This window comes from Ictidomys tridecemlineatus, chromosome 8 (genome assembly GCF_052094955.1).
Source record: "Ictidomys tridecemlineatus isolate mIctTri1 chromosome 8, mIctTri1.hap1, whole genome shotgun sequence".
Taxonomy (NCBI): Eukaryota; Metazoa; Chordata; class Mammalia; order Rodentia; family Sciuridae; genus Ictidomys; species Ictidomys tridecemlineatus.
The window spans coordinates 32,248,466-32,275,307 of record NC_135484.1 but is presented as its reverse complement, the minus strand read 5'-3'; the positions used below and the strand labels follow the sequence as shown (position 1 = coordinate 32,275,307).

Genomic DNA, 26,842 nt, shown 5'->3' with positions numbered 1-26,842 from the left:
CTCAGACAAAAGTTCTTCACTGTGTGGAGCTTGCATTCTTATGGGCAGACACAGATAATGGCAGACAATGAAAAATATATATAATAAGTAAACTACATAGTATGTTAGAGGATGTAGATAGTAGAAAATTATCCAACTACATAAAGAGAGAAGAACAGAAAAGATTTAGGAATACCTTTTGAGATGGGAATGTAAAATAAATTGGGCATCCAGGAGAGGCTCTATTAAGAAAATAATACTTGAGCAAAGAATTAAGGGAGAGGCAGGATGAATTGTCAGGATATTGGGGAGGAACAGGCTGCAGGCAGTACAGAGACTTTGAGGTGGGCTTGTGCCTGGTGTGTTCAAGGAGTAGCAGGGAGGTCAGGGAGGCAGACGGTAGACAGTGGTGGGAGACTAGGTCCAGAAAGTGCAGGAGCAGGCAGAACAGCACTCTAGGCAGATATGGGGACTTGGGCTCTTCCTTTGAGAGAGATGGAAATCCTTCAAAAGTTTTGAGCAGAGAAGTGAACGGATCTAGCATGTTTTTATAGGATCACTCTGGCTGTTGAGCAGGCAGTGGAAGGGGCTATTGTGAACATCCAGGTGAAAGACAAAATGGCCCTTCCCAAGGTGGAATGGAGTGGTGAGGATTCAATGTATTTTTAAAGGAAGAACCAACACAGTTTGGATGTGGGGTTTAGAGATAGGGGGAACCAAGAAGGACCCCAAGCTTGGGAAAGGCTGTGAGTGGAGCAATCAAGACTAGGAGCTCAGTTTTGAATATGGAAAAAAAAAACATGCTTAATATAATATTGGAAATTAAGAATGGCTGAAATGTCCAGCAGCATAGAATTATATGAATAAATTATGATACTTGCATATGATAGAATACTATGAGATAAAAATATTTTGCATATCTATATTAAATATTCACTTGGATATTTAATGAAAAAAATAAAAGCTGATTATCAGGTAGTACTCAGGACACAACCATATCCCTATAAAAAGGAAAAAAATGTACTTTTTATTTACATAGGAAAAATGAAATGCAGAACTAAAACTATGCTTTTGAATTCCTATTTAAAATTTTTTCTGCAATATATTTTAAATAGTAAAAAGGAAAAATATGTGTTCTAATTACCTTCATTTCACAAACTGCATTTTGGGACTCTGAGGCTGAGATTCAGGGCCATTCTAGTGTAAGGGAGATGGAAACATTATTTCCTATGATTTGGTATAAGGAATATCACTTTGTAATTTTTCAACAATTACCTGTTCTTGCTATGAAAGGACACTGAATATAAGGAGAAAGAGAGAAAAAAACCTTAGAAGGTCCACTTATCCCCCATTCCAATTTAAAGTAGCTTAATTTTAGGTGATTTTTATATGAGGACTTCAAAATTGCATTCATCTTTTTAGAACATTTTTGCAATATAAAATGTTAAAGTCCACATCACTTTTTTTTCCCCCATTGTTGTTGTGAATGAATACTCTGTCCTTGGTATCTCAAATTTCAACATATTCTTTTTTTTTTTTTTTAAAGAGAGAGTGAGAGAGGAGAGAGAGAGAGAGAGAGAGAGAATTTTTTTTAATATTTATTTTTTAGTTCTTGGCGGACACAACATCTTTGTTGGTATGTGGTGCTGAGGATCGAACCCGGGCCGCACGCATGCCAGGCGAGCGCGCTACCGCTTGAGCCACATCCCCAGCCCCTCAACATATTCTTGATTAGTTCTGAGACTTAGAGTATATGAAATTATGAATGCTGCTAAAATTAAATCAGAATTCTTTAATTGATGGTTTTAAAACTACAACTCATTCTATGTGGAGAGACTTTAACAACTTTACAACAGTTTTGTAGTATTTATTTTCAAGTGCCAGTAGGCAGTATTATGTCCCAAAATGTAATATCAGGTTCTAAGAAAATGATATAAATATGAACTGCCTGCTGGGATGAAATAATTGATTGATGTGATTTTGTTTTGTCATTTCAAGGGTGTGAAAAAGATAGATCCTGAATTATATGAAAAATTTATCAGCCACAAGTTTGGAGAAGAATTATGCTCTCGAATAGATCTTTGCTCCATGCTTAAGAAGAAACAAAGTGATGGTTATTATCATTGTGAGTCTTCAATTGTGATTGGTGAGTGTCACTTAAAAATTATTGTCTTTATTTTTGACTTTAGTATCACTTTATTTTGATAGATATTTAGGATTAGTCATATGTTGTTCTTAATGAAGTATTTTTCTAAGTATGTTTGGTAATAACACAAATAAAATTTTGTAGAGCATTTTTCATATTTATATCAGTCAAAATTTACTACCTATAGTTTTTATACTTCTGTGCTTTAAATATAATGAAGTCTTAAAATGTTGATTCAAAATTCATTTCAGTTGAATTTTATTTCATGAACATGAAGACAGCATTTTCTCCAGTAAGGCCTACATAACCACACCATTTCTCACCAGGCATTTTCATGTTTGCTACTTTTAATTAGGAATAGAATGATTCAGGTAAGAAAGTTTCACTCAGAGAAGAGAAAGTGTGGGTGGCCTGAAAAAATTGAAGACTTCAGTTTCTTTGATAAGGAAAACATGTTCAGAGAAGCCCTGAGATTTATGTATACATGCTTCTATCTTCATACATAAATGCTTCTGTCAGGTGGCAAGTGATGAAACAGACTCCTACGCAATTGTGTTTCCAGGTGCACTAAATGAAGACACTTTAACCCAAAGAAGGCCAGACTATTCCCCACCTTTTGCAGATTGAATGTATTTCACAGGAGCCTGCTCTATTGTGTGTCAAATGTACTATTTCAAATCAGACACTATTCTTGTAAAATTGTGAACTTGAAGACAACCTGATTTATATGCTTTTAAAGTAACATGAAAATAACTCAAAGAAGAAAAATATATGTATTGAATGTCTCAAGGTCTCAGCCAAGATATTTTCCTTCCACTTCAGCTTGAAGAAAATCTATGGATATATGTACATCCTGAAAGAATCTTAATACTGAAGTTTATTAAAGCATTTAAAAAATGTTCAAGAGACACGATTTATTTCTAGATCCTCATGACAGATCTTCAGAGAAGTCATCATTTTACGTTCCAAAGATTTTAGCTATCTTAAACAGAAGATATTCCGTATGTCGTTTGAGTTTTATATTCTGAAACATTTCAGGTCTATTTTAAGGAGGATTTTTCATGCTTTTGGAGCTGTCTTCCATCCAAATTTTGAGGAGGACTGAACATTTCCATTTAGGTTCATTGCAAAGTATCTAAATTTTTGGATCCTTCTTGTGTAGTACAAGTTTTGGCTAGCTTTCCTTTTTTCTCTGTGATTAGTTTAGGTCAACCTGGAAAGGGTTCATCACTTTCCACTCATAGTTAAGAAAACAAAAAATATGAGGATTTTGCTGAAGATACTGTGGGATTGGCATTGGACAGCTCATAGCACATACCACCTAAATTGACACTAGGAGTGTCTGCTCTGTTCAACCCTCATCCTGATGTTCCAGCCTTGTAGATTCCCTCTTTCATTTCTATTTTCTAACTTTCTATTTTCTCCTTAGTGTAGCTAATTTCTCTAGGCTTCTATGTTTCTCTTACCTTTTTATAATTCAGAGTGATTTTGTTTTTTTCAAACTCCACCAATCTCGCTTTCTCGTACCAATCATTGAACATTATTTAAAAATATTTGTTTTGGCTTCTTACAAATACTCTTTTTTTTCTATCACATTTGGTGATTCTAGTAGGAGCTTTAAAAATGATATTTGTATCTAAAATAACTTATGTTAGAATTAACCAAGTTTAATGTACACTAGAGTTTATTTGCTTATGGATAATTATTGATTTTTCCAATCATACCCAAGTTTTATAACAGAATATTTATCAGGATTTGGGATACTTTCTTTGTGAATTTCATTTCTGGGTTAGATTCAGTTGGCTTACATTTGTTTGGGTTCTCTTTGATTTTTGATCCTCATTCAAATTTAATGTCTATTTCCTGAGCCTTGAACCAATATTTTAAAAAATTGACACATAATAATTGTATGTATTTATGGAATACAGTGTGTTATTGTAATGCAGATATGCAATGTGTAATGACCAAATCAGAGTAATTAACATAGCCATCATCTAAAACGTTTATCATCTCTTTCTGTTGGGAATATTAAAAATTCTTCTTATCTCTTTTAAAATCTATAATAAATTATGGTAAAGGACAGTCACCCTATTTTGTTCTAAAGCACTAGATTGACCTTCTCCAAACATGTTTTCCTATTTTATTGTATGTATTAATAGAGTAGAACAGAGTTCAGAGCCTAAGGTATTTTGTCTTGAGAATTCTGTGTAGAAGTTAAGCTTTTGAGATTTGGCAGCTTCCTAAAATTGTTTATAAAACATTGTGTATTGAAATATATGTGAATTTTTAGCATGAGAGAATTGAGCTTTCATCACATTTGAATATTTCCTATCTTTTAATTTGTTAATAATGGCCTTCTTAGAAAGTGCTAGATTCCAAATCACTGATATTCTTTTTGGCTGTTTTTTTTTTTTTTTTTTTTTGTAGTGCCAGAGTTGAACCCAGGGCTTTATACATGCTAGGCAAGTGATGTACCTTGAGCTACACTTCCAACCCTAGGACATTTCGTTAATATGAATGACTATATGATTCATTTTTAAGATTTCTAGTTGACTCTTTTTCCTACTTCCCTGTTCTATACTTGGCTTCCTTATTACTTTTATTCATGTCTTTGAATACTTCAATATAGTTGATTTAAAAAAAACTTTCTTTTTTTTTTTTTTTTTTTAGTTGTAGATGGACACAATACCTTTATTTTGTTTTTATTTTTTGTGGTTCTGGGGATCAAACCCAGTGCCTCATGCAAGTTAGGCAAGGGTTCTACCACTGAGCCACAACCCCAGCCCTCAATATAATTAATTTTAAATTTCTTTTTACATTGTAAAAATCTATAGTTCCATGAGTATGAATTCTTGTGTTTGTTTGGTCTTTTGTGACACATATTCTCTTCTCTTGTGCTTTTTTAAGTTGTTGTCGTCCCTCCACCAGCCTAAGGCTCATCTTATTGTGTATATTTCCCCCTGAAAACCTCATGTGGGTTTTGCAGTTTTCTTAGTCCTGGTTGGTGTCATGCCTATTTATCATGGGCTGCAACTCCTTCCAAACCTAACTGAGCTAATCAGCTAAAGTTAAAATCCAGAAAAAAGTAAAAAACCTGATTGTTTCTAGTGAAAACTGGTAGTGAAATATGGTCTGATTGGAATATCCTAGGGTTAGGAAAGCTGTTCTCTGTGAACTTCTTACTTGAGTTGGGTGAATGAATTTTTCTCAGGCAACTACATTGCATTTTTATTTCCTTAGGGAAAGTAATTGACTAAATGACATCCTTTGTAAGATTGATAAACAATTGATAAATAATAGTGATAAACAATTCAGTGCTTGCAAAGACTGGTATACTTTTTTTTAATTAAAAAATTTTTTTTGGTTATGCATGGCATAGTATCTTTTTTGTTTATTTTTATGTGGTTTATTTATTTTATGTATTAATAGAGTAGAACAGATTTCAGACCCTAAGGTATTTTGTGCTGAGGATAGAACCTAGTGCCTCACATATGCAAGACAAGTGCTCTGTCACTGAGCCACAACCCCAGCCCTAGAGACTGGTATACTTTTATCTGTCAGACCTGACTTATAGTGGGGAATTTGGAAAGGTTTAGAAGAGTTTATTTTGTATGCTAGGGATTTTTTTTAATAAATTCTGAAAGGAGAGGTAGAAACAATGATTTTCTGGTAACAGCAGTATTTTTTGGCTTAATAATAATTGCTCAACTTTAACTTAGTGAATATTAATAAGTAGGTGCAATGTTCATACTATGTTTTTGGGCATTATAAGATATAGAGAAGTATAAGACATAGTCCTTAAGGGTGATAATTGACATCCAAGACTACATATGAGAAATGGAGAGGGAGGAAGACTAGAGTAATAGGATTTGTTTATAAAAGTAGGGGTTTAGTGGTTCACAGTGGAAGAAACTTATAATTTTAGCTTCTGGGCAAGTGTGGGGATGAGGATTAGGGAAATTCAGCTGAATGTGATGAGACTGAAGAGCAGAGAGATGAAGAGTAGAGAAAAGAGACTTTCTAAAGCAATAAGCATGATTTATAGTGGGAGGGGAGCAGTGGGTTGGAGGCAGGGTGGAGGCAATAATAGTGATAAGAAGTACCTTAATTGAACCTACAATTTCGTTAGCTGAGGAAGCTAGAGTGGGAGGTTGCTAGGTTTGTGAGTATGAGCAGTTGGTGAGCAGATGAACAGATTTACACATACTGAGGCAGTGAATATGTACTGAAGGGAACTGAGTGGTTAAAATGTAATATAGAGAGTTTAATACTCAACATAAGAATACAGGAATGAATCCTAAAAGAGAGATATTCACTTAATTTTAGACTGTAGCACAAGTGGTATGGAGGAGGTAAGGTTTCGGCCAACCATAGGCTCAGATAGATGCAAATGGGTCTGTACAGACCTGGTGATAGAACAGGAAAAGGGTTAGTCAAGGAAGTCAGACTCACCATTGTTTTTGATGTTCCTAGACTTAGGATAAAATGCAGTTAATACACCTAACTTACTGAACACCATAGATTAGCCCAGCTTACCTTCAACATGCACATTAGCCTACACTGGGGCAAAATCATCTAACATGAAGTCAATTTTGTAATAAAATTTTTAATATCTCATTTAATTTATTGAATACATGTATCCCAAACATACTGGTATTATAAAACTCTGTAGATTGTCAATTGTTACCCTTGTGATTTGTTGGAGGCCCTTCTAACTGAGGACCTCAGCTCTCACTTTGGAATCCTGCTCTTCAGTGCTCTATACCTTCGGGGTCAGGGCAAAGCTCCAAAGCCTTTGAGCTACCCCTTCTGGATCTTGCATGGTTTCAGTATGTGGGTGTGGGGATCTTTTTTTTGGTAGGTTTTAAATTCTTTTAAAATATATAAAATATATAAAACTTTAGGTTTACCAGTTCTTAAAATTCGGTCTATGCATCCCTAGTGGTCCCTTAGACACTTTACAAAGTTTAGGAGGACAAAACTATTTTTATAATAATACAAGTCTTATTTGCCTTTTCCACTGGGGTTATCAATTATACTAAGCATGCAAAATAAATGGATAGAACTATGTTTGGTCAATATGAATCAAGTTGGTTACAATTAAAATATCATTTTTCCCCCTGTCCTGGGGATTGAACCCAGAGGTACTGTACCACTGAGCTACATCTTCAACCCCTTTTAAAAGTTTTTAAATTTTGAGACAGGGCCTCACTAAGTTAGTTGCACATGCTGACCTCAAACTTGTCATCTTCTTGTTGTAGACTCTGGAATAGCTAGGATTACAGGTGTGCACCATTGTGCTGGCTAAAACTCATTTTTTAAAAAAAGCAGTTTCACATAAGAATGTTGTTGCTGAGTAGTAAAATGATTAATTGTGTTTCATTTTGACCTTTGAGAAATGAAGATGGCAAGTACTCACAAAGCATTTCTAAAGCACACTGAAGTAAGATAAGAGGTTAACTTTACAAAAGCACTCAAGCAACTGTTAAAGCTTTGAGCTGAAGTGGACACTTTCTTTCTTGCAACAGCACTTTTATTTGAAGAACAACTGACAGGCAAACTATGGTTTTCAAACTTGAGTATTAACAGATATTTTCTTGAAAATAAGTGAACTGTCACATCAGCTACAACTAACATTATTTACTATTCATGATGAAACCCAGGCTTTCAAGCAAAAATAAGAAATTTGGAAGACTCTCATCTATTGCCATGAACTTGACTTAAACTAAACTAAACATAAAGACTTTTCCCCATTTTTTACTTTAACAACTTTTGTACAGAGTGTGTTCCATTTTCCCAGTTTATTTTTATCTATCACACTCTCTTGTAGTAAAATGTAAACAGTCATTTTTATTGAAGTGTAACCCATATACAAACCCCATACAGATTAAAGTATAAAATGTGATGAGTTTTTACATATAAATACATCTGTGGAAGCACCATAATGATTGAGATACTGAACATTTACTTCACTCCCAAAGTTTACTGGTGTCCTTTGCCAATCCATATTTATAGACTTTTCTAATCAGGTGAGGATGATACAAATGAATGTGCTTTTTGGTTTGTATAATGAAATTGTGTCAAGAGATGGAAGATCTCCATAACTCAGTGGATCAATATTTTTAAAATGACCAATCATGTTAGAAAAGTTACACATGAAGAAAAAGGTACATGAAAAGTTCTAGACTACTAAAAAGATTTAAACATAGAGTATGGAGCTTAATTGATAAGTTTTAATATTCTACATTGCAATTAAGCTTGAAGAGACTATAACATGTCAAATTTTGTATCAAAGTATATCCATAATTTTATGAATTTAGTAAGTATTTATAAATACTTATATAGATATATAAATTTATATATCTCATATAAATATATAAATATAATAGAAATATATAAATTTATATAAATATATAAACCCATATAAATGAAAGTTCTTTATTGGGAAAGGACTATTTGTAATTTTTAAGAGAGTAAAAAGACCTGAGGCCAAAATATTTAAAAACTTCTTCCTTGGGCTGGGGATGTGGCTCAAGTGGTAGCTCGCTCACCTGGCATGTGTGCGGTCCTCCAGGTTCGATCCTTAGCACCACATACAAATAAAGATGTGTCCACCGAAAACCAAAAAATAAATATTAAAATTCTTTCTCTCTCTCTCTCTCTTTAAAAAAAACAACTTCTTCCTTAGTTCATGGGTCCAAGTAAACTATGAAAAATGTAATTTTCAGACAACTATCTTCACTCAATTTTTTTTTAAATTTATTTATTTATTTTTTTAGTTCTCGGCGGACACATCATCTTTGTTGGTATGTGGTGCTGAGGATCGAACCCGGGCCGCACACATGCCAGGCAAGTGCGCTACCGCTTGAGCCACATCCTCAGCCCCTCTTCACTCAATTTTGATAAATATTTCAAAAATATTCTTCCAGTAAAATTTACTGGAAATTAATTTTGATGGTTCCTTAACTGTCTTTTTATATAATACAAATGGGTTTGAGTCCTCTCATTACTTTTTTCTCTTTCCCCATTAATTTCCATTTGAGAATTCTGTGGTAAAAATATTAAGCATAAAAATATTTCAGACTGAGAAAGAGCATATCTATATGTAAAAAATCATTTTTCTGGGAAACCGGTTTTCTGTAACATAGGAATGTCTCCACTATGGTGAACAAGATAAAAAATTTTGTCTTGTTTTCTTTTGCACAGGCTGACAGGGAGATGATTAAGAAAATTTCATCTCTACTTATAGACTGATTAAGATGAAGCTATTTTGAGCATATTAGAAGAGGGCACAGGGAAAAACATTGTATTATATAAAGGAACTGTATACCATTTTTTACTACTAAAATTTTTTAGTAGTTGGAAGTTTTCTCTAAACTAAACATACAGAATTATGAAGTAGTTTAATAAGGATATTTCATTATTTCCTTGATAACACAGAAATTGGGTGGCCATGTAAATCAGCTGATAATTGAAACTCTTGGGTTGTTTCTTTATATTTGTTTGAGTTAGAAGAACCTTCTGGATAAGTAACTGATAAATTAATCTTAGTGATAGCTCACTGTATTTTAGTTGGTATATCTGCTGTTAATCTGGATGCTAACATGAAGTGGCAGCTGTGGCTCAAGCTATTTTGAAATCCATCCATTAGTCTGGTTTTAAGCCTTCTGACTTATTAGTTATCTTAGGAACCCTACATATTGAGGGGCAGTGCTAAGTGTTAATTTTAACTGTCAGGACTAGAATGATGCAGTAATAAGTTATCTTGCTAGTTATATTTAGAACCTCCAATTTAAATCCATTTTTGAAAATAAGAATTATAAGTAAATATTGAATTATAAGTAATAAAATTAAACTATATGAATGAAATTTCTGGAGTTCAAAGTCTGTTTTCAAACAAAGCCATTGAGATCTGGGAAATTAGTATTAGGATACACTTCTAATTGCCAGCAGTTATTGCTAACTAGCCCCTGACATTGCCCAATGGCCTTTTAGTGAGTTTTTCACCACACTGAATAGTATTTATTAATGTTTTTAAAAGGCTTAGCACAGTGTTTGACATAGTTATTAATAGCAATACTACTCCTATTGGAATACTTATTGCAATAATATTCTTACTTTCCTATCAGAACACCCATTTCATGTTATTAAATATTTGCATTACTCTGAATGCTTCCTTAAATTGGCATGTATTTAACACTGCATTTCAATAGTAAAAATGTGTATGTGTGTGCGTGTATAATGAGTCTATGTATGTGGTTTTACATTGCATATACATAGTTACTTGAAATTTTAAGTTTATATGTTTATGTATATAAATACATAGGTAAAGATAAAAACTTGGTTCAATTATATTTTTATCTATGAGAAAAACAAATTTGGCAAATCTTATACAGTATATTCTTATTAAGTAATTTGAGGGCTTGGAGATGTAGCTCAATGATAGAGCATCTGTCTGTCATATAGGAAGCCTTGGTTTAATCCTCAGTATCAGCATCCCTCCCCCATTTTTTTGATAAAGAGATGAAATCCATAAGAGACAAACTTATAAAGCTCATAAATTTCTTTTTCTTTGAAGTAAATCATGGAGGACTTGGAGAGGATGCAAAATAGTAAAGAGAAAGGGAGCCTATGAGCAAGTAAATTGCAGAGTGGAAAGTATAGTGACCAGGAGTTTCTAGAATCAGACAGAAATGTTCTAATCCCATTGACGCTTCTCAGTTGGACAACTTTGTGCCTGTTACTTAACATCTCACACACCAATTACCTCATATAAAATGGGACTAATAATAGTTACCGTAGTGACTGCCGTGATGACTAAATGAGATCACACAGGAGAAGCTATTGGCCTCATGCTCGACTCATACTCAGAACTCACTCACTGATGCTGTCATTGCTATTTTCATGACAAATTTTGTGTAGAATTCTTAAGTGCAGGACAGAAGAGACTGAGGAATGGCTTAGGAAGGTTTAGTATAAGAAAGAAAATGTCAATTTCTTCTTCATCTTTGCTAGAAGTACAACAATCCAGGCACTAGGAAAGACTGTGGGTTCTAAAGGAGCGTTAAGATCTTGGAACAGGTATTAAGGGATTTGCAAAATGTCTTTCCTGACCATCTATTAAGATGGAAGAGAGAATACCATTTATTTGATAGTCTGATCTGGAGGTTTGGATAACCTCATGAAGTTTCTTCATCATTAGAATCTAAAGGTTTTCTGTTTATATTAAATTGTTGTAGTTTTTCCAAAAGCTAGACTTTATTATTGTATCTCTGATTAATTGCAAGAAGAGTAATAAAATTCTCATTCTCTAGCTGTATCTGAAAATCCAATTCCACTGTGTTTTTCTTTGGTTATAATATTATTCTTAAAATAGAAATGGGGATAGGGAGAGAAGTATGATTGTAGTGGGCAAATGGCTCTTGGTTGTCATGCTTGCAGAATGGGTTTAGAATTCATTGATATTGCCTGCAGTAGCAGTTCGTTTATAGCTCCCTCCAGGAATTTGAAGCATTACTAACCATTGTTCACACAGAGACCCCTCCTTCACTTTAAAACATCTTCAGTCTGGTTTTGGTTAATATAATTTATTTGGACAATTTATTTAGTGGTTATTTTTTGAACTTACCAAGTGCCAAGCATTATGCTGTGTAGTGAAGAACAAAGATGGACAAACATGAACCATACTTTCAAGGAGTTTGTGAGAAGTCATGCAAACTAACAATTATATGGTGATAATGACTGTAATGAAGTTAATGAGAAAAGTGAGTGAACTTCTCATTCTGCTTAGGATTATTGGAAAGGCTGTTCAGAAGAGGAAAGGTTTGAACTGAAAATGAGAATGTTCGGAGGGAGGCAAGAAAAAGGAGGTGTTTTCCAGGCTGAGAAAGCAGCATAAAAAGGCCACCTGAAGGAGTCTATGTAGAGACATGCAAGTAATTCTCTCTGTACATGAGCTACTTGTCCTTAAGGAGTTTAGGTCTTATTTGTAGGGGAAAAAACCATAGACAATTTTGGAGCTAGAAATGGCATTGTCAAATGAGTGCTTCAGAAATGTCATTCTTTCAGTCACATAAAAGCAGAATGGTTGAGGAGAAAAAGGATACTGAATCACAAGACTAGTAAGAAGGTGATAGATAGTGTTGGTTGAAGCAGGTCATGATAATTGCCCACACTTAACATTTGCAGTGGGGATAAAGAAAGAAACAGATCTTAGGTAGGAGGGGAAAATCCATATTTTTTGATATTTTTAGATTTGGGGTGAGTTGTGGGAGGCAAGGAAAAGCCTAGGATGGTTTCTAGATTTGGCATTTAGACAGGTTGGTAGACAATAGTGCCCTACATCAATATAGAGAGTAAAAGAGAAAACAGAGTTTTGTGACAAGGATTGAGTTCAATTTTGGGCTTATGAAAAGAACCTATGGCCCAGTCAGTGGCATATTGAGGAGAGGGGGCTAGGAGATAGATGATATACTTGAATCCAGTGGCCTTAGATTAGTAGTTCAAACTATGTATATGAATGAAATAGCTGAGGGTTATCGGGAAATCTGTAACTTCAGACTTGCTTTGCAATAGCTACCTGTGATAAAAATTATAGAGGAAGGATGGAAACAAAGGATTAGGATAGAAATAAAAGGTTATAGAAATTATTAGGCAAATATGGTAAATATTTTTATTGTTTTGTCTTTTGAACAGAAAGAGTGAAAAAAAGACGTACTATTTAAGTGTCTGTCTTCTACAAAGACACTTCTGCTGGTAGAAACTAGCGGGTGGGCCTGAGGGTTAATGAAACACAGAAAAGACTATTTCCTTTTTTTGAAGTTTAAACTCTCCATATTTTTCTATTAACCTATGAAGATCCTTTGATATTTTATCTGAGCTTTAGTATGTTTTACATAAAAATGCCTAAAGAACTAACTAGCTAACTGAAATAACAACAGTTTGTCAATGCACAAATTGTGATTCTATTTGATCTTCTGTCAACTGTGGTAATAATTCAGGTGAATACTTTGTCTTGATTCTGGCTATGAGTAAAGAAAACTGCATTCGACCATCATAGGATTTATATTCCATTCCAGAGAACCATAGCTGTCAGATATATTTTCATTGCTAACAGCTTTGATCAAAGTAAAAGGTTTATTTAAGCAGTCAGTCTTAGCATAGTAAGGTTTAAAGAAAGGCATTTCGTAGTTTGGCTTCTTGTTTTCAACCATGTATTTTAGCTTGTGACATACATTTACCCATATATGATAGTTCGTTCATTCCTTCGTTCGTTCGTTCGTTCGTTCGTTCGTTCGTTCGTTCGTTCCTTCCTTCCTTCCTTCCTTCCTTCCTTCCTTCCTTCCTCTTTTTCTTTAGTCCTGGGGATTGAACCCAGGGGTTCTCTACCAGAGTTATGCCCACCCCTTTTATATTTTATTTTGAGACATGGTCTCACTGTATTGCCTGGGTTGGCCTTGAACTTGGATCCTCCTACCTCAACCTCCCAAGTAGTTGGGATTACACATGCCACTGTGCCTGCTAGATAGTTTTTATTTTTATTTTTATTAGAGTGATAGTCAGTGATTTCCTTTGGGGCTTTTTCTTTTCTTTCCTTTTTTGCTACATAAAATTACTCATAGACTTGTTTTAGTCTAATTTCTTGCTGTAATGAAATACCAAAAGCTGACTACTTTATAAATAACATAAACCTCAAATCACAGTTCTGGAAGCTGAAGTTCCAAATCAGGTAATTACCATCTATTTACCACCAGTAAGGGCTTCCTTGGCTATGCCATAAACATGGTGGATAGCATGATGGTGGGAGTATGTGCAGAAGAAATCACATGGTGAGAGAGGAAGCCAGAGGGATAAGGTTTAGGTTTGTTCTTTTTTATAACAACTCACTCTCTCAGAAACTCACTCCCACTGGGAGACCAGCATTAATCCCTTCCAAAGGCATATCACATCCAAGCCATAGCAGACCCTTACATTCACTTTCTTAAGTTTAATTGGACAAAGAAAGGCGACTACATTGATATTAAAAGGTAAATGCAAAACTCTCACATACATCAGTGGTTTGCCTATTCCAAGTTCATTGTTTTCTTCGTCTTTCCCTTCAATGTGATACAGTGACTTTAGGGTACATGGGCCTGGTTTTAATCTTGCAGACTGTTGTTTCCATTTATCTTGCTAGTGATTAGTTTAGGAGATGGCATGTGTCCCAATTCTGATATGTGAGGGGAAGTCTACTTGGAGCCTGTTAATGTTTGGCTATGAGGTGTCCCCCCAAAGCTCCGGTGTTAATGCAAAGGTAAATGATTAGGTTATGAGAGAGATGACCTAATTCATGGATTCATTTATTTTATGGGTTAATGATTTGAATGGACTAACTGGGTGGTGACTATAGGCAGGTGGGATGTGGCTTGGTGAAGTAGGAGTAGGTCACTGGGGGTATGCCTAAACATAATACATAGTCTATGTGTGTAAATCTCTCTTTCTGTTTCCTGGATATCATAAGCTGAATAGCTTTCTTCTACTATGCTCTTCTGCCACAATGTTCTGCCTTATCTTGACTCCAGAGTGATGGAGCTGGCTAACCATGGACTGAACCTCACACTGTGAACCCCAAATAAAATTTTCCTCCTCTAAGTTGTCCTTGTCAGATATTTTGCTCACTGTGATGATAAATGGACTAAACCAGAAATTGGTATCAAGAAATGGGGTCATTGCTGTGACAAATCTGATCAGGTGATTCTGAAGCCTTTGGAAATGATTTGTGGGAAGAGTTTGGAAAAGTTTGGAGATGCAGACTAGAGAAGCCATAGAATGTTGTAAGCAGGGCTTAATGGGCAATTCTGTAGAATCTCAGGACTAGAATACTAATAGGAATATGGACAGTAAAGACTGAGTCATGAGATTTCAGAGAAGAATGAGGACTCTATTAGGAATTTTACTAGAGATCATTCATGTTACATTTTGGCAAAGAAATTGTATACATTTTGCCAAGGCTTCCTGTGAGGCTCTATTTAAAGGTGATGGACTATTTAATCTGGCAGAAGAAATTTCAAGGCAACACAGCATTAAGGCAGTGGCATGAATATTGCTGGCAGTGATTAGTCAGTTTTACTATAAGAGTCAGGAGTAAAAAAGTAGACAAGAAAGATTTTAAAACTTGCAGTTTGTCCAGAAAACTGTGTGTAAATTTGGGGCCAAGGAAGATGTGATTGTTGAAGAGATGACTGCCACTAAAAAGAGAAGCCAAATACTTTGCACAGACAATAGGAGAGGGCATCTCAAGAATCAGTGAGACCACACTCATCAAATGCTCAAGGTTGTAAAAGGGAAAACTCCTATGGGGCACTCTGCTCACACAGGGGTACCTTGGAAGTTGTTTCTCCAGGATTTGATTCATCATTCTCAGCCTCCTAGGCACTTAAAGGCCACTGCAGCCTTGGTCGAAAATGGCCCAGCTACTATTGGAGCTGGTGGCAGACCCTGGCATCATTAATGTGATGCTGACTCTGTAGAAATGCAGAATATAGAGTTAAGGGGTCATGGAGGCTTTCACTAAAATTTCAAAGGAAGATGTGGGAAGCCAAGCAAAGTGTTTCATAGTAAAAAATCCCTGGGGGCCATGTGTGAAGTTGTGAGAAGAAAGCCAAAGATTCAGTGGAAACCTGCTGGATTAGGAGATGCCAGTAGCCTGAAATGTCTGCTGAGGAAAGTTACTGGCTGCTAACAAAACCAGCCTAAGAGAGAGGTCATGAGCAATGCAACCAGGAAAGCCATGTGGTGGGACTGCCAAAGTCCTTTGGAGTTCACATTTTACCAATGTGTTCCCTTGATTCTGGATGTGAAGTTACAGGATCTAATGTTTATCTGGCTGGGATTAATCTTGTTTGGGTCCTATTCCTTCTTTCTAGGCTTCTCTTTCTTCCTTTTGGAATGGGAATGATTACTCTGTATCACTGTATATTGGATTATGTTATTGCTTTTGACTTTTATATAGCAAAGAGTTTGCCTTAAGTCTCAGAGGAAACTTTGGACTTGGGCTTTTGGGCAATGCCAGACTGTTAAGACTATGGTAGCTCTAATAAATGGACTAAATACAGTTTGAATTGTGAGATGGACATGAGATTTTGGGGGCCAGGAGTAGGTATCTAAACCTATTATGGTTTAGATATATGAGTTGTCTCCCAAATGCTCCTGTGTTAATTTTCAGAGGTGAGATGATTAGAGTATTAGAGCCTTACCATAATCAGTGGATTAATTCATTTTATGGATTGATAATTTGTATTGACTAACAAGACGGTAATTGTAGGCAGGCGGTGCATGACTGGAGGAAGTAGGTCACTGGGAGTATGCCTTTGGAGTTTATATTTTGTCCCTTGTGCCTTGTGCCTCCCCCTACTCCCTCTCTCTTTATTTTTGCATCCTGGCCATCATGGCTGAGCAGCTTTCTTCTGCCATGCCCCTTGCCATGATGTTCTGCTTTATCTTGGGCCCAGAATTATGGAGTCAGCTGACTAAGAACTGAGCCTCTGAAACTGTGAGCCCCAAATAACTTTTTCTCCTCAGTTTGTTCTTGTTGGGAATTTTGGTTACAGTGATGAAAAGAAGAACAGAACAGAACCTCTGAGAATAATTCTTAGGGGGATGATAAAAAGAGGTTTGGAGGGAGTGCATTTTTTTTTAAACTGGAAATCTTTGGGCATACATGTGATGCCTGGATTTTTTTCTAACCATGAGCACATGGATCTTAGAAAGATGAGTCTTGATGATCTTGTTAAGCCATTAAATTAACCAATCCTAGAATTATAACCCCACAGATTATAGGAGATAATGACATTTCTTGTTAAATCAGGAGTTTGTTTCAAATGCATACTGATAAATATTTCAGTTGTGAATTAAGAAACTTTATTAACAGAAAATAGATTCAGCATTTTTGTTCTGACAAATCAGAACAAAATCAACAGTTCTGACAGTTACCACATGTTGTTAGAAGCGTCCATAAACAGACTAATCAGAATGAATACATACTGACATAGTGTATCAGATGAATTTCAGCCTGGGCCGTGGAGGACTCATGACAGATGGTGAGAAACTGCCAAAAACAGCCTGATTTAATGGCATTTCATCTAGTAAAATGAATTTTCTTTTCATTTTCTTGGGGATTTACTTTCATTCTTTGTTATCCCTTTATGTGTATAAGAAAAAAACTTTAATAATAATGTATTGAATTAGAGCACCTTTTATTTGAAGCTTGGCAGGAAATGTGACTGATGGTTGTTTTGCCCAAGGTCAAACAGTGGACAACTTTCAGAGCTAAATATAGATTGAGAGTATTCTGCATGAAGAATAATTAGGACCTGTGAAAACTGCCAATATACTAGAAAGTATAGAACCAAATTTTATGTTGTTTATGTTGTTGAGTTACAAATAAAATCTACTTGTTGGGTCCTATTGGCATTTCTAAGATACATTTCTTTCTTCCTATGAAGGATGTTGCTTTCTCCTCATAAAGGTTGGGGGCATTAAGAGATTAAAGGCTCTTGAATAAGAAAGTATCCATGTCTGATTATATAAGTGCTAACCAGCCAATTTAGTATACTTTGTGCTTATACTGTATGATTTTTCTTTTTTTTTTCAAATAAGGTTTTAACATCTAAACATTTAACTTGTCCTTGAATAAGTAATTCATGTCAGCTTTTGTGATTTCATTGTCAGTACCTGAAAAGGACAGACTGTAGAAAGCAGAGTTGAACAGAATCTATCTAGAATAAATGACTGTTCCTGGTTTTTGTTCTTCTGGCACTGCATTGCCTTAACAACACTGCCAACCAGGATTTACTTCTTGGGAATGCTGGGTTCTCTCTTGTTTCCTTAAGGCTATGGCTCCTACCATCCTTTGGCCCTGGCTTCCTTGTCTACTGTGGCTATATTTCTGGATTCAAGAGTCAAAGCTTATATGATCATCATCATTAGCACATAGTGAGTGTTCAATAAATACCGGCTGGAATTGAATTAGTAAAATGTGTCCACATATACATAGAGTTGATTTGTTTGCATCTTATCAGCCTTCTTCCAGTCTCTTTACCTCAAGTGTTCTGTCATCTGAGTGAGAAATAAATTCTCCTCCCTAATTTATTTCTCAACTAAGGAAAAGGCTTTGACTACCTACATTGCTTCAAGTAGAGTGACACACATGGAAAAGCACTGACTGAACAGTAACCATGGAGGAGCCACTTGAAAATTGGTACAACAGAAGTTCTTCACTATAGACTTGGGAATGACTGCTATGAATTGGTAAAAAATGAGGACTTCTTTTGTAGCTCTAGTTATTTACTTATTTCTTCCCCTTTCCTAAATGCATATGTGCTGTATATGATATGCTATTTTCTCTTTTTTGTGTTTTATAGAAAAAATCTCTTTCCAATTACATGCTAAAATTGTATAGTGTATAGCAATTACAAATAAGTGCAACTTTTAGAGAAGAACAAAACCACTGCAGAGAGAAGTAAAAGATTTGTTGGAAATATGACTATGGTAGGAGTAATGGTAAAAAAATTATTAACTCCCACATTTTACAGTTAGACTGAGATTCTTTCCCCAGGTACTTAAAACATGACTTTACCAGTGGGATTTATAGATAATTCCTGAGGTTTGTTTAGTTGTTGTTCCCAGTCTCTTTCCTAGATTGACAGAGACCTTCATAAGAACAGCTTTCAAACATCTGTATTGGATAATTTAGTTTCAGAACCTTTACCTTCGGTTCCAAAATGACTACAAAGACACAGCAGTGACCAAGCAATGGAGGGGTATCTTTTGGGTGGGGGTGGTATACATATGCTGATTGTGGAGTCATCATGGAGAGTTGATTTGTTTTTAACAAGAACATACAGAAACAAAATACAGTATTGGATATGTACTCCAACCCCCTTCGGGCCTGGAATAATTATTCATCTTTTGGCATCCAAGTTTCCATGAGTTATGTTTCCGAACATTATCAAGACTTCATGAACTTAGGTTGAAACTGTCTCATTTCATAGTGTAATAGTTTCCTTAAGTGCACTGCCTGCTGTATAATGAAACCTTCCCAAAGGGTCTCTTGTACTTAAAGGCATGTGTTCTCTAAGGCTTAGTTCCAGAATTTGGAGGGATAAGGCAGGTCTTCCCTCTTGGTGCAGCATAATGTAATATCCTCTTTCTCCTCCACTCTTTTGAATAAAGGAATATTTTCTTTTCTTTCTGATGGGTTTCTACGAGGAGTCAAGCTCATTTCCTTTAATGAAAGGTGCTCTCACAGAATTAGTAATCTATACAGTTTTTCAGAGGCAGAATCTTGTTTTTCTTTCATTTTGTAATTTGTTCAAATTAGTTATACATGATAGTAGAATGTATTTTGATACATTGTACACAAATGGAGCGCAACTTCTCCTTCATCTGGCTGAACATGGTGCAGTCACACTGGTAGTGTAATCACACATGTATATAGAGTAATAATGTCCCTCTCATTCCATTGTCCTTCCCATCCCTACACCCACTTCCCTTCCCTCACTCCCCTCTGCACAATCCGAAGTTCCTTCATTCTTCCCTACCTACACCCCCATTATGGATCAGCATCTACTTACCAGAGAAAACATTCAGCCTTTGCTTTTTTGGAGTTTGGCTTATTTTGCTTAGCATGATATTCTCCAGCTGCATCCATTTACCTAAAAATGCCATAATTTCATTCTTCTTTAAGACTGAGTAATACTCCACTGTGTACCACATTTTCTTTATCCATTCATCTGTTGAAGGACATCTGGATTGGTTCCCATAGTTTAGCTATTATGAATTGAGCTGCTATAAGCATTGATGTGGCTTCGTCACTGTAGTATGCTGATTTTAAGTCTTTTGGGTCTAAACCTATGAGTGGGATAACAGGGTTAAATGGTGGTTCCATTCCAAGTTTTCTGAGGTATCCCCACACTGTTTTCTATAGTGGTTTCACCAATTTGAAGTCTCACCAGCAATGTATCAATGTATCTTTTCCCCCACATCCTCACCAACACTTATTGTTGCTTGTATTCTTGATAATTGCCATTATGACTGGAATGAGGTGAAATCTTAGAGTAGTTTTGATTTGCATTTCTCTAATCGCTAGAGATGATAAACATTTTTTCATATGTTTGTTTATTGGTTGTAGTTCTTCTTCTAGGAAGTGTCTGTTCAGTTCCTTAGCCCATTTATTGATTGGGTTATTTGTTTTTTTGGTGTTAAGTTTTTTGAGTTCTTGATATATCTTGGATATTAGTGCTCTGAGGTGTATGTAGTAAAGATTTTCTCCCATTCTGTAGGTTCTCTTTTCACATTATTGATTGTTTCCTTTGCTGAGAAGAAGCTTTTTAGTTTGAATCCATCCCATTTGTTTATTCTTGATTTTACTTCTTGTGCTTTAGGAGTCCTGTTAAGGAAGTCAGTTCTTAAACCAACATGGTGGAGATTGGGGCCTACTTTTTCTTCTGTTACTCTGTTCTAGTGCCTAAGTCTTGATCCACTTTGAGTTTGCAGGGTGAGAAAGAGAGGTTTAATTTCATTTTGCTGTATGGACTTCCAGTTTTCCCAGCACATTTGCTTAATAGGCTGTCTTCAATATATGTTTTTGGCACTTTTTCTAGTGTGAGATAACTATATTTGTGTGTGTTTTTCTCTGTGTCTTCTATTCTATACAATTGGTTATATGTCTATTTTGGTGCCAATACCATGCCATTTTTGTTACTTTTGCTCTGTAGTATAGTTTAAGATTTGGTATTGTGAGGCCATCTGCTTTATTCTTCTTGCTAAGGATTGCTTTGGCTATTCTGGGTCTCTTATTTTTCAAATGAATTTTGTGATTGCTTTTCCTAGTTCTATGAAGCATCTCCTTGGGATTTTAATAGGAATTGCATTAAGTCTATGTAATGCTTTTGGTAGTATGGCAATTTTGACATTAACTCTGCTTATCCAAGAGCTTTGAAGATCTTTCTGTCTTCTGAGGTCTTCTTTCATTTCTTTCGTTCATGTTCTGTAGTTTAAATTGTAGAAGTCTTTTACCTCTTTTGTTAGGTTGATTTTATTTATTTATTTTTTTGAGGCTATTGTGAATGGGGTAGTTTTCCTAATTTCTCTTGCAGTAGATTCATCACTGATATATAGAAATGCATTTGATTTATGGGTATTTATTTTACATCCTCAGAGGCATAATCTTATAGCAAGATTTATTCTTTATTAGTGAGATATTTCTGTATTTCAGTCTTAATTGTGTATTTTCAAAAACAGTGTCAACTGGGGATAATTAATAAAGTCACATTAGTAGAGTTCATCATAGAAGTGCTGTCTCCCTAAACTCTCCATTTGAGTTAGGGACCTTTTGTTTAGAGGCCAGATAGATAAACATTAACTTAAGCTGACAGCTAGCAGGACAGAAAATTGGTAGAGAAAGAGGCAAGGGTACTAGCTAATACTAAAAAGTATGAGGTGCATTTATATACAGCCACCAGGCAATCCATTCTCTTCTTTCTCTCCTCCTTTGCAACAATGAAAAGCTTCATAATGAGCATACCTGATTTACAGATGAAGATGCCAAAACTCACAAAGAGGTTATGTTTTCATAACTGCAACGCCTGACAAATCTGGGATTCAAACCCATAATTTTCTGATTCTGAATATTTTATCCCATCCCAGTGTTGGTAATTGGGAAGTGCCAGGATTTACGCATTTTCCTCAAGGAGGAGTGTTCACTGCAAATATTTCTTTTAATGTACAAAGTACATTAAAAGAGATAACTGTTTGCTGGCTTTTAGATTGCTAACTCCTTTGTGATTTTGATCTCAAAATCATATTGTGTTAATACTGAAGAGTATCTTAAAATGTCAGCTGCCTGATTGTGGATAAAGGAGCTAAGGTTCAGGCAGGACTGAAGGCTTATTCAGTATTTCCCAGCTGGTAGTGGCAGTGTTGGAGCCAGGAAGGGCATCCATTCTGTGTTACTTCTCCCGTGTTCAGAGTATACTCTAGGTAATGATTTTACCTTTTTAGGGCTATAGGCCATTTATTTGCCCTCTAGCCCAAATATTAATAAGATACACATTGTTTTCTTGCCTTTAATGCAATTTTACATTTATATACAAAATCTTATTTTATATTCTAAAATGTATACCTATATTCACTCATGTGTTGGCAAATTTGTGAAGGAATACTAGAAGAGCTTAAAATTACTATTAATTTATAGGGTGATAAGCTATAAAAAAACAAAACTAGCTATGACTAGAATTCAACATAAAAATTACAGTGCTTACTATATAAGGAATAGACTCTATCTTTAAATTAAGACAAAATAAGTAAAATATTTACATTTTAAATAATCTGAAAAAGTAAAAAAAAAATAATAATCTGAAAAAGTGAAAGCCATTTAAAGGTACATAACATTTTCAATGTTTGAACTATGTGGATAGATTTCCAGTTTCATTTAATCAATTAAATATTTTATTTTTATTACATACATTTCCACAATTTTCTAATCTTGGAATATTGAAGTACATATTAATCTAACTGTGAACTACAGAATTAATTACAATAAAATGCTCTTTGACTTGTTTATCAAACTGTAATTATTAACATTTTATCTCTCTGAAAATATCCACCAAAAGTATAATTTAGTATTTGTCAGCTTCTTAACTGTTTCTTTCTTTCTTTTTTTTCTTAAAGTGAAACATGTAGAATTTGTAAAATGAATGATTTTTGTTTTTCCAAAATGCACACTGTCTTTATTGGGGTGGGGGGTACGAAGGCAGACATGCTCTCTCCAGAAACACTTGAAGTTTTCATATCACCCATTTTCCTCTCCTTCCAACTCCTGGAAAATGGCTATCTGTATGTTCCCAGCTAAGGAAGCCAAGGAATAAAGGAAGAATTTGGATGACATTCTTGGTACTTTGAGCAGTCTTTCACTCCTGCAGTGTCATAAAGTAAGGCTACTCTACATATGAGATAGCAGACTAAACTCAATGACATGAAATCCATTTTCTCACTTCATAAATATGTCCTGTCTTGGATTGCTTGCTACCCCTAAATTTGCTCACTCAGTTGTGACTTCATTCAAAAAGATGCCTTTATCCCTGATCTTCTCAGTGGTGCATCTAGATTTGGAAAATTTTCTCAGCTATTGACATATTTGATGCTGTGATTTCAAAATTCATAGCATTGCTTAATGCTTTAATAGAGTAATAAGGCAGATTGAGAAAGCAGGTATTTAACTTTAAAATATATGCTGTAAAGTGTAGGTAATAGTTGGTACCCCACCCCCTACTTCCCTGATATTTCTATTATTCATGTAGTTTGTTAGGTAGTTAATGGCACTTCTTACAACTTGAATTTCCTGTGTTCTGCTGTGTTGGATTTCCTATGCATAAAGCAAACAAAAATCTCCTAGGCATAAAAGAAAGCTCTTCCTCTTTAAATAGCAGACAGAAAATGTGGGGCTTTTTCCCTTGGATTTGTATTTCCATGTGTAATTACTAAATTTGTCTGTAGGAGAAAGGAATCCAGATTTTTCTGTTACCTTCTTAAAGACACATGCAGATTGCCACACAGTGCACGTGGCACTTATCTACGGCCGGGGCTTACAGTTTTGTGAGAATTAGGTGAGCATATGGCCACTTCTTTTGCTGAATGCCAGTCCCAGAGCAATTGCTTCAGCTGGAGAAGCGGGAGGAGGAGCCTCTTTTGCTCACTGCAGCGAGTCCCCTTCTTTCTCTGGGCTGTGTGTATTGGTTCTTCCAGCTCCAAGCCGCTCCTCAGTGTGGAATAGGCAGGGTGTGCTCGCAGACCGTGGTGTAGCTGCAGTTTCTATTTGGGGTGCCCACGGAAAGGAACACCAGGAAAGAAAGCCAGTGCCATGGGCCAGCTTTGCTGCTTTCCTTTCTCAAGAGACGAGGGGAAAATCTGTAAGTGCAATTTGTACTGTGCAGAATCCTTGGTGCCTGACTATTTTGTGTTTGCTTTCTGGGCTACTTTTGATTTTTCTTATGGGAAAGATAGAATAATCAGCTGTGGTTTTTAAATATGCATTTTAATGACAGGTGTGTAGTTATAAATTAAGTACCATAACTCAATAGGCTATGTTAATAGTCTTTCTGATTTTCTTCTGCTGGTATTCCTACAGCCCCATTTTATCACACTATCTAGAGTCAGAGTTTAGTTTTGAGTTTCTTTAAATCACTGCATTCAATTTGATACATTGTAGAAGCCAGACTTCATTTCTCTTATCTAAAACTGGCACATTTTCAGGGCAGTGCTCTACCTATGTAGAGGTAAAGCTGATTCCAAAATGACGTATTGTGTCCATTTGCAGGTATTTTCATGTGTCCTCTGCTTTGTTCTTCAGGGAAGGGATTCAGGTGTAACTGTAAGACCACTCCTAACAAGTAATGCCGCTTTGCCTCCAGCAAAAACCTGAGTGAATATTTTAAAACACATATCAGGCAGTTTCCACAGCCGCTTGTGGCCCAGAAAACAGAACTTAAAGTGGTGACCATTTGCATTCGAGTTTTTCCTCACTGACTTATGTGTATATACTTACATTTTAGCTTTGTTAAATAGAATCCTGGCATTTTAGTATGCTGAATAGAGTTTGACTTACACTGGCTGCCCCGAAATATGGAATCTTTACTTCCTTGTCAATAAAATGTTTCCAGTCATACTTGCTAATTTTGCAGCCACATAACTACCACATCAGTGCTTAACTCTGATTTAAATAGGTCCACAGAATTTCATGATATTTAGTTCAATGCTCAAAGATCCACATTTGGTTTCAATTTCCTGCTGCTTTTTCCTCAGGAAACTGGCCAGGGGCAGGTTTTAAGAAATTAATACACATTCTACACCAATTCACACAAGAAATAAGTCAGTTTTCATAAGAAATCTTTGGGAATGCTTTTGGAATAAATGTTGGGAGAGTTTGAGATTTTATTATTAACAAGAGTGCTCTGTATTTTACTCATGAAAATGATATTGTCCAGCATGTGATAGTCCTGATCTTATAATCTAAGATGATCTTATAACAAAGTCATTTACTTTCTAACAATGACCACTGTAATTCATTTAGCACAGGTATTTGTCAAAATGATTTATTTATAGTTCTTAAATATTTTGGTTGATTGATTCTTCTTCTTTTTCTTCCTTTTTTTGAGAGGACATGACTATCTGAAAATCCTTGGTTTGGACAGAGGCAAGGATAGTGAATTCTTTCCTCACCAATCTTTATTTCCTGTTCCATTGCTTCAGGTTCTCACTTAGAGCACCTGCTTTCCTTCTGTTCTATTTCTCTTCTGCCCTTGTCTGTAAGCAATCTTATTGGCCCTATCAAAAGAAGTAAAGTCTCAATGCATGAGGAATTTGCTCTTTTCTGTCTTCCTTATCTGGGACTGTTGAAGGACACAGTCTTCTGTTTTACATGCAGTGTGTTTCCTAATGTTGATTGACAGGAAGGGCTGTGTATGGTTTTTTTGGTTCTCCTCCTTGAATTCCAAACTTTCACAAAGAAAGTGAAGAGAGGTCACCATATCTGAAGTGAAATTCAAGCTCAGAAGGGCAAATGTTGATAGGAACTGGAATAATCCCTCTACCTCCACTCCCTTACCCTGCTGTCCCCTGGTCTTCCACAGTTTCTCCTCATCATTCTTTTTTCTGTCTTTGATGTTATCATTACTTCACTATATCTTTTTCCTCTTAATAATTTCTCTGCTATACGATGGTCTGAAGAAAATCTTTAAATAGTCTCTGCTATCCTGCTAGCAGTACATGTCTGATAGTAGCTATGAAAGGAGTGTTGAAAAAAAGGGGTGGAGAATGCATTGCCCAGGTACCTTAAGAAACCTATAAATAGCACAAATTAGAGGTAACCTGTCCATAAGTTGTGTGATAACTTGTAAATGAATCCACAGGAGACACTTGGGAGGGCCCAGCATTATTTTGATTTTGTTACGGGATCATATAGTAACTTCCCCTTCTGGGATTTATTCATCTTCATGACCCAACTACATAGTAGTCTTGTTAGCCTCTCTGAGTCCCCTACTCTGGAAGCATTTACCATGCAAACACCCACATTTTTCTGATCCTGTCATAAAGGGCAGCAGTAGTGTTGGAATGTTCCTCTAGGTGTTAGCTCAGATTATACAGAATTCAATGGGTTTTGGGGGAGAGTTTAAACTTGTGGGTGTCATTCTTAAAACACAGGTGAGTTGGAAAGCTCATCCTCTGCAGTCCTACAGAAATACAGTGAGGATATATCCACCTGGCCAAGTGGTAAGCATCAAGTGATCCTCCCTTCTCCTGCTATTTTATCCTGCTTTGGCCTTTTGGTGGTGGTGGTGGTAGATAGAACTAATTTAATTGATTTATTAGCGTTACTGCTTTAATCTGCTGATAACAAAATGATTCTTGAGTCAACCTGTTTTGCAGGGGCCTAAGTTCATGTGGGAACTATCTGCATAGCCAGAAATCTTGACTATGGGGTGAACAGCAGAGCTTGCCATGGTTACATGTCTGTTCTTGCAGCACAGAGCAGCATGGACCTTCTTGTTTAAGTTCAGCGGTTGAATGTTTTCCCAAACTGTATACTTTTTTGTTTGTTTTTGGACCATCGTAAGTAGCACATACTGAAAATAATATGCATGTTTCTTGGAAGACTAGACTCTTTATAAAGCTATATAGGAA

The 26,842-nt window shown here is 35.7% G+C and overlaps 1 protein-coding gene across 11 annotated transcripts in view; it reads left to right on the top strand.

Moving 5' to 3' along the window:
- Akap7 (A-kinase anchoring protein 7) overlaps positions 1-26,842 on the top strand; it is a 124,396-nt gene that overhangs the window by 69,302 nt on the left and 28,252 nt on the right. For 4 of the 11 annotated variants that reach the window (XM_078019131.1, XM_078019133.1, XM_078019132.1 and 1 more), the window contains one exon: positions 1,978-2,125. In XM_078019131.1, the coding sequence (XP_077875257.1) occupies positions 1,978-2,125 (148 nt within the window). Of the gene's footprint in view, positions 1-1,977; positions 2,126-2,687; positions 3,025-8,904; positions 8,975-23,865; positions 24,073-26,362; positions 26,432-26,842 lie in introns of those variants that run through there. The other 7 variants (XM_078019129.1, XM_078019130.1, XM_078019136.1 and 4 more) reach the window with 6 other exon arrangements.